The sequence below is a fragment of the Musa acuminata genome, chromosome BXJ2-2 (assembly GCF_036884655.1).
Source record: "Musa acuminata AAA Group cultivar baxijiao chromosome BXJ2-2, Cavendish_Baxijiao_AAA, whole genome shotgun sequence".
In the NCBI taxonomy this organism is placed as follows: domain Eukaryota; kingdom Viridiplantae; phylum Streptophyta; class Magnoliopsida; order Zingiberales; family Musaceae; genus Musa; species Musa acuminata.
Genome location: NC_088339.1, coordinates 31,792,855 through 31,806,162, shown reverse-complemented (window position 1 = coordinate 31,806,162; position 13,308 = coordinate 31,792,855). Strand labels below are relative to the sequence as shown.

Here is a 13,308-nt window from a genome sequence, read left to right as displayed (position 1 = left end):
TGCAAGCAATACTGCTGTGGTGGTCTTTAGTTCCTTCTTCCCACCCCTGTAATCTCCACTATCAGCTAATGTTCTTTCTACCAGATTGCTAATGTGCTACAAACAGCTAACATTAATTGCGTGGCACACGAAAGCAGATCAATCGCAAGCCATTCGCAGCTTGCTTCTCTTTGGATTTTAACTGAACTAGCCGACACTGAGATGAAGGAATCCCGTATAGCACAAATCTACCCACCACGTTACTCCAAAGTAGTAGTTAAAAGAGTACGCTGCTTTGATTTCTACTGCTCGAGCAGTAATGAGATTAATAGCATTCTCCTCTCTTAGTTAAAACCACACGCCTCCGCGTATTTGGTGTCAGTCTGATGCTTTTGTCCTCTATATATCACTGTTGGGCTGTGCTCGGTTGTCTCTTTAGCTGCTCTCTTAGATCTGCCTCCCAGTCTATCTTCCTCTTTCTTCTCCCGTGAGGAAAGAGGAAGGAGAGGTGGTGGAGGTTCCCCATGAGTCTTCTGTGGGTTGCTGGTTTCCTTCTGTGGGTGAGATGGGCTCATGGGACTGAGTACTGGAATACGAGTGAAGTGGCCTTTGCGAACAATGGAGGTGGAGGCAGCAGTCCTCTGCTTGTGGGTCTGACTCTCATACAGTCGGCTGCAGCTAAGCATGCTGGTAATACTCATGTTTTGCCTCCTCTCATCTGTTTCTTGGTTTTATCTGATCTGTGCACGCTGCATGGCTTTTAGCATTTAGCATCTTAGTTCAAGGTCGAAATTTAACAGGTTTCCATTAGGGTTTGTGATCTTCCTCTTGTGCTATTGTTTATGGAGTGATAACTGTTCTCCCCCATCATTATGTGTGGCATATTTGACTGGGGTTATAGTTTATGTACAAGTCTAAAGATCCATGTTGTTGAGCCTTCAAAATCATTTTGGTGATAACGTCTTTCCATTGGCACTCATGGCGATACTTTTATGAGGTCATATAATGATCGCCATTACAGTAGTGTCATCCTTCTCTTTTATGCTTCCTATTTTTTCTGTATGCTTAGTGGTTGGCCACTTTACTGTAAGGATGACTTTCAATTTTGTTGCCATTTTTTTTTAATATGAATCATTTTTTCTGGAGTCTGATTAAAAGAAAGCACGGAGACATGATGGTACACAAAGCGAAAGCTTTGGTTTTATGTCCAAAAACTATATGGATTCTTTCAATTTTCCTTAGTATTCCATGTTTGTCATCCATTGAAGCCTCTTTCTGACCTTAAATAGTTCATCTTCGCCCCCTGATATACTAGGATATCTTTTCATCATATGAAACTCCTGTTATCGTAGTCTGAGGGTTAACTCTAATTTATTACAATTAATATAAATTATTGTACTGATCCAAATCCATTATATTTGAGTAATGACTGGGTGATACTTGAAAACACTCATATGAAATTTGTAACTTGACTCAGATAACAGGAAAGCAAAACGAAATAGTAGTCATATTATACTGTCATATGTCTATTCATCTTTATTTTATGAAAGGAACCTTTGGAATTTGATGTAAGTTGGTTTTCCTCAAACATATACACATCTCATGTATTTTGTTTATCTTTTGATTTGTTTTACTAAGATTCATGCATACTAATAAGCTATTTGGAAGAAACTGGTCAGTTTATGAAAATTTGTTCTTGCCGAATCCAGTGTGTTTGGATGGGAGCTTACCCGGCTACCACTTACATCGTGGCTATGGATCCGGAGCAAATAGCTGGATCGTCAATCTAGAGGTGACTTGCTAAATCTACAGATTGCATAATCTTAACTCTGGTTTTGATTCAGAAAATCTGGTCTTGCATCATAATATTGGAAATCATCGAAACTAAAATTTTCCAGAACTAACACATTCAATATGGTCTCTGCAACATCACATTTTTGTCTGATGTTGCTACTGATGAGCTTCAAACTGAATGCAACTCAGGGAGGAGGCTGGTGCAATGACATCAAATCATGTGCTTTCCGAAAGACAGGTCACCATGGTTCATCTTACTACATGGAGAAACAGATACAATTTTCTGGAATACTCAGCAACAAGCCTGAAGAAAATCCTGGTTTGCCTCGAACTGGCGCCCCTATTCACAATAACTTCTATAGTATATGCACCAGAATGACTTGCTATGTTTCGTTAACATACTAAATTCCACTATTTGCAGACTTCTATAACTGGAACAGAGTCAAGATTCGCTACTGTGATGGTGGATCATTTTTGGGTGAAAGTTATAACGAGGTTGGTTTAATGGCTCTTCCATTAGGTCACAGGTCTTACATGGAAAATAATAACATAAAATTGTGATTTCGATGCCACAAATCATCAGCTCATTATGGCTGCTAATATTATATTAGGATAGCTAGTTGTGCCACCAGTTGTGCCACCAGTGTGTGAATTCTGTTGTTGCTCAGATATATTAATTAGTTTATATAGTTTTTGCTAATGAATATGAAGTTTCTGTTTGATACATTCAGTGTTTCAGTTGTAAGTTAAGTGAAAATTGTGTTCCACAATGAAATTATGCTGGAAAAATTGATTACTCCTAGTTATGGAATATTATAGGTAGAACAAAACTTATTCAGTCTTTTGTTTCATTTCTTTTGAGAAGTGCATTTATTCTTGCAACAATAACAATTACAAACTTCATTACAGGCTTATAGCATAGTTAAATTGTTTAGGCTGCAGGCCTTTATTTTAGAGGACAGCGTATTTGGCTAGCTGCTATGGAAGAACTACTGTCAAATGGAATGCGCGATGCCAGTCAGGTAGTCATTTCCTGTCCATCTAGGTTTCCCATGCCGATAATTTACATGCTCTATATATTTCTAGGCCCTTCTTTCTGGATGTTCTGCGGGTGGTCTATCGACCATATTCCACTGTGATAATTTCCGAGCATTATTTTCAAGTAGTACCAACGTCAAGTGCTTTGCTGATGCTGGCTTGTTCCTTGATTCGTAAGGCTTCATGCTCCATCAACTTGATAAAAATGACCTAAACGACTATACAGTCATATATAAATAAACTTTTTTTTGTTTTGTACATATAGCTTCAAATTATTATTGATTTTTATTATAAGTTACATATGATTTCTTCACAAATCATAGTGTCGATGTCGCTGGTGGGCACACCATGAGATCCTTCTTCGGAGATGTAGTAAGTTTGCAGGTAATGATCACTTCCTATGCATTTTGTTGCATGAAGATTGTGCTTAAAAGATTGTCATTTTCTCAGTCACTTGACGCTTCTAATCAAGTATCTCTAAATTTCATATCATTGTTCTTATGATAAAATCTGTCACCTCAAGGGTGCCGGGAGGTACTTGCCCAGGACTTGTACAGCACGCATGGATGCAACTTCGGTAATGTTACTTTTGTCACAGAGGTGTATGACGGAGAATAACAGTCCTGATTACCGATGCTTAAGCTTTCTTGATTTTCCGGTGCAGTGCTTCTTCCCACAGAATGTGGTCGGCAATATTCAGACTCCACTTTTTCTGTTGAACACAGCATATGATGTATGGCAGGTATATTCATAATTTTGAGGAATTTTTATATTGTTTCCATTGATCACACATCAACGACCTATGTTAGTGTGCATAGATCTATGGCAATCCATAGATGGTGAGAGCTTCATAGAGTGTGAAGCTACTGGTTCTTTTCTGTGACAAATTGCATTTATTGGATTTTCAGTTACAGCAAAGCTTAGCCCCAAAAACAGCTGATCCACAGGGTTATTGGAAAGAATGTAAAATGAACCATGCAAATTGCAATTCATATCAACTCCAGTTTTTGCAAGGTTTTCTCTCCCATCTGTACTTTCGCTTGATACTAGATGCATCAGTTTCGGTAAATTAATTACATATGGATCTTTGTATTATTCAGGGTTCAGAGATCAAATGCTTAATGCAGTTAAAGAGTTCTCCAGTTCTGGTAAAAATGGGTTATATATAAATTCATGTTTCGCACATTGCCAAAGTGAGAGACAGGACACATGGTATGCAAGTAATTCCCCACTTATTGGGAATAAGGTATGGTTCATCATATTTCTCTCAATCAATTTATGCCCAAATACTTTGTAAGCTACTTACATGCTATGATTTTAGAAGTTTTAATGGATCTCTATTTATGGGTATAAACTGAATCTATCAACTGAAGTGTTAATCTACCTAGATACAACTTTTGGTTTAGGTCATAAAACATTGGATGAATAAGAACAAAGGCTTGAAGCCATCTGTACTTCTCCAGGAGGATCAACTATTAAGATGGATGCCCTTAAACCACAGTTTCTTTTTTCATTTCAACCCTTATCTTATTTGTCTATATATTCATCTCTTGTCATCGGTCTACTATGAAATATGAAAAAAAGATAGCGGATGAAAACTGGTTGACAATCAAGAAAGAAATAAGTACAAGGTTCATAGGATTCAAATCATATGTTGTACTAATTTTAAGCCGACTTTGCCACATGGATGTTTATGTTTCCCTGTTTATCTCCTTCAGATGTTAAGATGTGCTCCATACATACTTCTGATTTGGAATTTATCTTTTCGACTTGTTTTTCTTTCAACATTTTATTCATTGAGGAAAACACCTATGGTTTCCTGCTGCCTTAGTACGCGGACTAACTCAAATGACCACAAAGAGAATGTGTAAATAAATCAATGGAACATCAAGTTATTTCATCACAGATAATCTGATTGATCAAACTAATACTTAACTGTGCTCATAGCTAAAGATTCATCTGGGAATTCTTGTGTAAAAATCTTATCATAGCCAAACCTTGTCCAAGCATCTGAATGTGTCACCCACTCATGCAAATGCTGAGGAATTAAATTACTTACATGTGGCAGCTTCACAAAAAGCTGATATTTCATTGCTTTGCTCTGCTATTCTTCTTTTGGCTCAAGAGGTTTTTATGTCATTGATTTCCCTGCCATTCAATGTTTCCATTTTTTTCTTTTGGCTCGAGAGGTTTTTGTACCATGTAAACTCATATTCAGTTCAACATTATTGTTTCCATGTAAAGTTTCACTAATAGTTTGATGTCAACTCTCGGCAATGCTTTTTTGCTTGATTGACATCCTGTTTTACTAATATGACTTCTCTCATCAAACTTTTTAAGTAATTGACACTATTATCTATAGTCATTCTTCACTGAGCGCGTAAAGCACTATTATCTATAGTAATTGACACTATTTTGTTGTGCAGAGAATCGCTACAGCTGTTGGTGACTGGTTCTTCGATCGGAGCCAAGTAGATGAAGTAGACTGTGCATACCCTTGTGACAGTACCTGTCATCACATTGTTTTCAGGGGAAGGGTCTAACATTATTTGTTCCATATCTATTTTCTCTTCATCAACCAATTCTTACTCATATGGAGGTGAAAGAACAACAATGCTAGAAGCTAGTGATACAAAGATGCGCAAGTATCTCACTTGCCATTAAATCTGTGTCAAAACTCTGTATTCCTTGAGACAGATTATTTATCCAATAGTATTTATGGAAAAAAAAACTAAATTAAATGAACTTGAATGCTATTATTAAGATGTCAGTTTATTTCTTTGTGTTCCTGTAATGTTAAGATTTGAGCATCAACATGTCTTACACCCTCAATCATCAGATGGCATCATTTTAAAGATACTTGTAAACATGGATCTATAAATGCAGTTTCTTTTTTCTTTGTTCTACTGAAACATGCTGCTGTGTTTTTTCATGAACAATATTTATTGGCAAGACTATTATATGTAAGAAAAAGATTTATATACCATCATTACTCTCTTACATCTTTGCTCTCTATCTAATCTTACGAAACTGTAGATCTTCGTCTTCACTTTCCATATGAGATTAAATTGAAGTATAATTGGCATGGCAACAATATCATAAATAAAAAATAGATTATGCTTATATCTCGAGGTCAAATAAGATATCTCGATCTATTGATCGATCTGCAAGAAATAGAACCGTATATTTCTCATGTCTTCCTATTTTTCATATTAACATTATTATCGATAGAATATTGATTTATTATAGAGTTCATTATATAGGCGAAACAAAAGATTTAGGAAAAAAATACTTAAGATTTATCTTTATTGATGGATAACCTTAATCAAATCTAATTAAATATTTAATATATCTTAGATTAGATTAATTGGATCACATAATCTAACACAGTCATTTCTTCATCCACTGGCTTGCTCCGGCCATCTCTTCCACCGACGCCGGCACGTCCTGTTACAGAAGTCATCGATCACAGAATAATACTTAAAAACTGATGTTTGATTCTCTAAAATCCTGTCATAACGATCGATGCACTCGTGTGCTATCTATCGTTTCCTGCACCTGTCAAGTTGCAGACAGGGGAGAGAGATCATCAACTGTTCGGAAGTAAGAGGTATTGGATTGTTGGTTGTAGCATCAACGTTTTCCTGTTCGGCTTAGCTTCCTTATACTATTTGCTGACCAAGTTCATCCAAATGACATATATTAATCCAGAAAAAAGAAACCCTGCATTTGTGTACCCTTACATTGAATGTTACACTGTACTTTGCCTCTCCTCCGTATCATCAACAGGCTCGCTTTGGTCTTTCTTTACATCGCATCCATCTTGCTGCAGAACAAGACTGGGGATATCCTCTACAGATGGCATCTTCTACAGATTCTGGGAGTCAAATCCTACAGTGCTCATTGAACTCTCTTTCAATTGATGTCTTCTTTCACCACTGTTCACTTTCATCTGTAGCTGATGAGGAGCTGAAACCAACTCTGCCGCTACATGACATGTCTGCTCGCTCTTCATATGTACATAGATTTCTGGCCTTCGATCGCTGTCTGCCAACATCTAAAACAATGCTTGGGCGGGGGGTTTCTTCCATCCGACATCACTTTGTTCATTTGATTAGCTGAGTTTGACATCCATCTTCCTTCTACTTCTGCTGCAGTTTAAATCATGTGATTGGAACAAACATGCACAGCAAAAAGTGAAAGAAAAAAGATTAATTATTGATGATGGTCCCTTGCTTAACACAGGAAAAGAAGTCCATCAGTGTTTCATGTTCCCCACCATCTGCAACTCGATGTAACAATGAATCTAAGCCACGATTTATCTGTCGAATGAGCAGCCCTGCATATGTTTCAGGCTGTTCCTCCAGTGGTGCTAAGGTGGCATTTAAGATGATGCTTTGATCATGTCTTCAGAAGTACAGCAGTAGGTGATTGGTACAGAAGCTGATAGATTTGCATCTCATTGTTACCATGGCGCGAGAAAAAGGAGAATGCAAGAATGTAGACATTCTGGTTACAAGATAGAACAGTTCTGTCCTCCAAGTGATTGCAAAGCCATGAAGGAAGAACACAGAAGAACAAAGGGAAAAGACTCGAGACTGGCACAAGCTTTTGTTCATGACACTGCACAAAGTATACAAAGATGAAGAGCTGATAGAGCTCCAGTATCATCAGCTCGACATGAATGAGGAAGTGTATGACGCACACACCTGTATGACTTTGAAGAATTTATTGCTTGAGCCTTTTTCCGATCATAATTTTGGGCCTCTTCGCGATCTATATATGCTCGAAGCCCAGAGGCACGGATTGGAAATCCTTGCCGTAGATGTCTGAAGCTTGCAGCTGCTGCTGCAGCTGCTGGTTCTGGTGCCAAGTGCTGAAACAGTTCATGGGGAATTGGTTTCCCGTCTTGATGTCACCATACAGAGGTTGGATTGGGGCTTGCGGCGTTGCTGACGCCACGAATGCGCCATGAAGGTACTCTGACCATTTGAGGTCCTCGGTCTCCCCTCCGAGCTGGACCTGAACATCTTTGTCAGGCGTCAGATCCGGCCATGGGAAGATGCAGCTGTCGGAGGAGCAAGTGCTCTGCAGCACGATGCGGCCGCTGTCTTCTACGCTGCTCCGACGACTGCTATTGCAGTCGCCGCCGTACCAGTTCGTGAGAGCATCGTCTGCTGCACAGCTCGGTGCGGGAACCATGGAAGTCGAGAGAATTGTGCTGGAAAGGGACGGCGCGACGGTGGATATTGCGTCGCCGTTCGTCACGTCCAAATGCCGTGACGTCTGGCTGAACCAGAGGAGGGGATTCGAGCTGATCGGTAGAGCGCTCGAGGTTGTCCGGCCGCCGCCGTAGTCAGGAGCAAAGCTCGCCTGCGCAAAAGGGAAGTATCCCATCGAATTGGAAGAGCGGCAGCTCGATGAGCTCTCATGGTTCGCAAGAAACTGGTCCAAGAAGAGTTCTCTGGTGGGCGTGGCCGAGCACTTGGAGGTCGCGCTCTCATCCAACGACTTCTCTATAGCCGACACCGATGGAGTCGGCTCCTGCATCGCCAGCTGAGGGGTGACCAGGATTTGGAGGTCGCTGGTGCCGGAGTTCTTCCCGCTGTTGCTCTGGGTGTTGTCATCGCCGCCGTCGACCTCGGCGAGAGGCTTGTGGGTGCCGGGGTCGATCCCTCTCTGTCTCAGCTTCTTCTTGATGCAAGAATTCCACAGGTTCTTTATCTCGTTGTCCGTCCTGCCCGGCAAATGTGCTGCAATCTTTGACCACCTGACGACGTCACCAGATGGAAGAGATCAATCAGCGAACACAAAAGGCGTGGCGGCGGAGCACATGGATGGAGTTAAGAGATGGAAAGGACGAGGGGCTGCACCTGTTCCCGAGGACCGCATGGAGCTCGATGATGAGGTCCTCTTCCTGCTGCGAGAATGTACCTCTCTTGAGGTCAGGCCTCAGGTAGTTTATCCACCTCAACCTGCAGCTCTTCCCACACCTCTGAAGACCTGCCATTTGTCGTTGGTGTTGAGGATGATGGAAGGTTACCATGTTCAAGGCTGATAAAGCCGGTAGAGTACCTGCTTGCTTAGGGACAGAGCTCCAACACCCATGGCCGTACTTGGTAATGTGCTTTATGAGCTTCTCGTCTTCCTCAGGAGACCAGAGGCCCTTCCTCAGCTTCTGCTTGTAGCAGCAGGAGTGCCCTCCCATTTCTCAGGGCAACTGCAGGACCAAACTTGTTGCAGAGAAGAATATGGCTGAAGATTTCTTCAGAGAGAGAGAGAGAGCAAAAGGGAGGGAGGGAGGTCACAGTCAAGTGGATTAGGTTCGAGCTGAGGTTTCCTCTGCCCTCCCTCCCCCTTCCCTCTTCCTCTTCCTTTTAAAGTCGTGAAGAAGCAGAGAGGTTGAATTGTCGGAGTTGCACGTCTCATCATCTTCTCAGAATTGATGTCTAATGTTTCATAGGTGGGGCAGTGGGTCTGATGTTAACTGAAGAAACCTTGGAAGCTTTACAGTCACTCCAGCAGAAGTAAGAAGGTGAAGGACAAAAAGGAAATCGACATGAATTCCTCCTCTTCCTAGAAACTAAGATACCATCTGAATTCCAACAGTATCTTGTGCCATATGCAGCAGCGAACTGTTTGATCCTTGGGTAAATCCCCAAGTCCATGATCACCAGGAGAGAGAGGAGTCCATCATTCGGCGGTAGAGAGAGAGCAACAGAACCTCCTCCCTGTGTACTTTTGTACAAGAATTGGCATCTTCCTTGTGTCTAACAGTATCCCTGTGCTCCCGGAAACTTCCAGGAAAAGCACAGTGGTCTTCCATTCTGCGGAATAAATGTCATTGACCCACCAAGGTCTTCGGTGCATGACATCGTGAACCCACTTCATAAACACCAGGCAACATCATCAGCTTCAGCTACAGCTTCCATGTTACTGGATTTCTCCACACTGTCATTTTCCGACACCAATTACCTATATATTGGTCAAACCTTGGATGCATGACTACCCTCTGCTGGAAGGATGGCTACAGTGGCTCCTACTGCTTCTGATGGTGGCTTCCAATCGATCAGTGAAAGTTTGTTGTTTCCACTGCTTGTGACAATGACATGCTTGCGATCAGAGTGTCGAGAATGCATGGGGTACCAAACCGACCGCATGCCGGACGACAGTGAAAGTAATCGGAGGTGAACTACACACCGCTGCAAGGTCGAGGCCATGTGAGGCTCTGCAATCCTTCATTAATCAAAGACGGAAGGAAGATGCTAATGACAAGTATGTGTGCCGTAATAATTCTAGATTCTGACCATATCATCTTTTTTTTGTGGTGTTCTGTGCCTGCAATCCTTGCTGTTTCCAGCAATTGCGAGCAACCCAAATGCCTGTCAACCTTAAATGTTCATAAGAATCCAATGCATTATGAACATGACCTACGTAATCGCCATGGTTCTGATGTGTGATAATAATAATAAGAAGGTGGAGGCGGAGGCCATCGGAGACCCATCGATGGTCGCCACCGATGGACCACCGAGCAATTGTGTCGCTAATCATGGCCACGGCGGTACTGGTGTGACGCTTGGTTTCGGACACGTGCCATTTCCTGATTCGGGTAAAACCTTAGGAGTCTTTTCCGCGATGGCAAATGGCAAATGCAAATGAATCACTGCTAGATATGTCCCAACAGGTGGGTGAGAGGAAATAGATACTGTAATTGTCTGTCTAAATTTGCGCAATCACTACTCTTTGATCTCCTAACTTTGCTTTGATCCATAAAATTGTTTAAATTATATTAATCATAATAGACTCTTCTAACATTTTATTATTATTATTATATATGATTATATCAATTTTAACTCGATAAAATAGGGGATTAATATAATAACTTTGATAAAATAGGAGGAGTGAGAAAGTGAGCAAACTTATTTTTCTCTTCTATCACCCTCTATATATGATTTTTATTTATATCGACTATCTTTTAAAGAAAATTCGTAACAAATAGTCGATGGGACTGAAAAAGAATATAACTTGTCTAAAAAATGTTAGGATGTCATGATCATGATATCACAATAAATTGTTTTCTATTTTCTTATGAGAGTCTTGTACTTATTTTGTGAGTGATTGATTGATATATATATATATATATATATATATATATATATATATAGCAAAAGAAATTGTCACGTTGATCGTACGTCATCCACTTAGCAATTATGTATGCTTCGATAGAAAAAGGGTCGTAGACTTGCTCGACATTCCAGCCATGAAATGCGATTATATATGAAGTTAATGCAGTGAAATATCTGCTGACAGCTCAGCCCTAGCAATTATGTCCGAAGGCAATCCATGGCCAGAGAGAGAGAGAGAGAGAGAGGAGGCGACCAAATTACCTGGCTCACATCCGCAGCTATGTCCCCTTCACATGGAGTAGCTGTGTGTGTGTGTGTGTGTGTTGTGTGGCTATCACTGCCTAATCTTAGTATTCTGCTAAGACATCTCTTCCTCCGGTCTATCACAATTAATGTCAATGTCATCCGAGCCATCTATCATAGTCCAAGTCCTAAAATCACACTAGTCAAGTCCCAAAAAGATCTGATAGCAATTCAAACACCGATCAAACATTAGGATTATGTATTATATTCGACAATCGACATGGGACTGACTGCCCACCTGAAATCTTCATCTGTTATCGTTCATTTTCGATCATCGAAGTAAAGCCTTCTTCCACATTTTAGTGTTCAGATATAGATGCATATCGTCGCTGAACCATTGGCGTCAAAAGCGTGATTGATTGTTTAGTCGATTACGGGAAGGAGCGGCACTGAATAATCTATCGCTTGAGTCTAATGTATTGCTATCTCGAAGCACAGATTAGTGGCTGAGGATTCGGTATATGATATATCTAACAGCAAAGAACACGTTCTTTTCCTGTATCATCGTCTTCACCAACTTCATCTATGCGCGGTGGTCGCATTTGTACGGTCACAGGTTTCTCATACCGGAAGTAAAACAAGTGAATTGACGTCCGAGCCATACAAAGCAGTGGCCCGGTAGCTCCTTGGATCTTTATTGTGCGTGTACTCCTCCGCCGACAGTGGACGAAGAGAAAGGTCTCGATGGAATGGCCACCGAGGCCCACTTCCATGTCTTGTAGTCCTCCCTTTATCTCTCTCACTTCTCCTCTGTCTGGTGCTTAGTTATCTCTCTTCTCTTCTCTTCTCACGGCTGCAGGCGTCTCTTGAGGCTCAAAGGTGAGGGTAAGTTGCAGTAGTAGCAAATCTTTCGAAAGAGGCTTCGATAAATCACTGTCGAAAGGCAAATTATTGCGTGATTATTGTACGAGGATGCCCAGGACGAAAGGCACTTCCTTCACAAATAAGATGACGATATCTCCCATATAGTAAGTAAGATGAGCAAGAATCTTGCTTTTCTTTTTCCTCGACATAAAGTGGACGATTTGGATTGTCCCCCGAACATCATCAAGCATATACGGATCTTTTACGTAGTTAGGTAGAACGAAAGAGAACAGCTCGAGAAAAATATGGTGCTATCAATTTGGTTACAAACAATCAATTCACCAAACTGTCACATGTAGAAAGGCAAATACTCTTAGCAAGTCTGTGCGGTGCAGCATCTTCCTCTCTTCTTTCCACATATTCCTTATCGTCTAAACAATCTCATCGAGAATTTTATACTCTTTTGTGTCTCCATTTTGTGAACCAGTTGAACTTCATTGTCCTCACCGATGTCACAGGCGTCAACTCATCTGTTACATCACGAACCTTTTAGGTCCCACCCATGCAACATTGTGGTGGCCTGTTTAGGATAAAAATTAAGATGCAGAGTTGAAAATTGAGCATATCATGTTGTTTGATTCCATGAAAGCCATCTACCCTACAGTTTGCAGAACATATCTTCCTTCCAGGTCAAAAATATGTAATGTAGATGCTCATGCAGCTTCTTATCTTCTTCCTCCGACTCAATCATAGATAATGTACTTACCACCTGACCAGCTTCACTGCTTTGCAGGCCCTGCAGCTAATCATCTCCTTCCTCGACTCGGTATCCATGAATTATCAGTGGCGAATTATCAGCAGAATGGTCTGGTCACCATCGAGCTGCCGTCTGCTAGGCGATGATGATGATTTTGACCCCTCCGGTGGTCCTCTCATCAAAAGCCATGACACAACAAAGTTTCAGTTCAGCCTTCATCGTCGAGCTTCAGTGCCTGGATCCCATTCCTCCTCAACAAATCCATCACCAAGTTCTGTCGACGCAGCCGAAGGAGACGATGGCCCAACGTGCAGGGGCCCCTCCGGTAAAGTCCAGTGGTGTTGGCATCTTGACGGCGCTTGCCACCGAACCTCGGTCGCGGATTCCATGCATGCATGCGTGCATGTCTGCACGTTACTGTTTATGGATATAGAATCAGCTTTGTTGTATATCTGCCACTGATTCAAGCATGCGTGTCATGCACAGAGGCAAAATAATGGAGGAGAA

At 41.2% G+C, this 13,308-nt stretch overlaps 2 protein-coding genes across 3 annotated transcripts; one reads left to right on the top strand and one right to left on the bottom strand.

Moving 5' to 3' along the window:
- Nucleotides 1-364: 364 nt before the first annotated feature.
- Nucleotides 365-5,586, top strand: LOC103974894 (pectin acetylesterase 10). Its single transcript, XM_009389801.3, has 12 exons — nucleotides 365-669; nucleotides 1,689-1,771; nucleotides 1,963-2,092; nucleotides 2,195-2,268; nucleotides 2,709-2,795; nucleotides 2,860-2,984; nucleotides 3,135-3,195; nucleotides 3,335-3,388; nucleotides 3,476-3,553; nucleotides 3,720-3,825; nucleotides 3,912-4,057; nucleotides 5,238-5,586. The coding sequence occupies exons 1-12, from the start codon at nucleotides 504-506 to the stop codon at nucleotides 5,352-5,354; spliced, it is 1,227 nt and encodes a 408-aa protein (XP_009388076.1). The 5' UTR covers nucleotides 365-503; the 3' UTR covers nucleotides 5,355-5,586.
- A 1,656-nt stretch (nucleotides 5,587-7,242) lies between these two features.
- Nucleotides 7,243-9,255, bottom strand: LOC103974905 (transcription factor MYB61). 2 transcript variants are annotated; one of them, XM_009389818.3, is made up of 3 exons: nucleotides 8,887-9,255; nucleotides 8,685-8,814; nucleotides 7,243-8,581 (listed from the first exon to the last, which is right to left on the bottom strand). In XM_009389818.3, exons 1-3 carry the CDS (start codon nucleotides 9,017-9,019, stop codon nucleotides 7,588-7,590), a joined length of 1,257 nt encoding a protein of 418 aa, XP_009388093.2. In that variant the 5' UTR covers nucleotides 9,020-9,255; the 3' UTR covers nucleotides 7,243-7,587. The 2 variants fall into 2 exon arrangements, with proteins under 2 accessions (XP_009388093.2, XP_064952929.1); XM_065096857.1 differs by having other exon boundaries at nucleotides 7,391-8,581; nucleotides 8,685-9,163.
- Between the last annotated feature and the right edge of the window lie 4,053 nt (nucleotides 9,256-13,308).

Excerpts from the sequence above, each read along its gene's own strand:
- LOC103974894 (XM_009389801.3), top strand. The coding sequence starts at position 504 with ATGAGTCTTCTGTGGGTTGCTGGTTTCCTTCTGTGGGTGAGATGGGCT. Across the intron at positions 2,985-3,134 it reads GCTGGCTTGTTCCTTGATTC|TGTCGATGTCGCTGGTGGGC; the intron begins GTAAGGCTTCAT and ends CACAAATCATAG. Across the intron at positions 3,196-3,334 it reads GAGATGTAGTAAGTTTGCAG|GGTGCCGGGAGGTACTTGCC; the intron begins GTAATGATCACT and ends TGTCACCTCAAG.
- LOC103974905 (XM_065096857.1), bottom strand. The coding sequence starts at position 9,019 with ATGGGAGGGCACTCCTGCTGCTACAAGCAGAAGCTGAGGAAGGGCCTC. Across the intron at positions 8,582-8,684 it reads CATGCGGTCCTCGGGAACAG|GTGGTCAAAGATTGCAGCAC; the intron begins GTGCAGCCCCTC and ends TGACGTCGTCAG.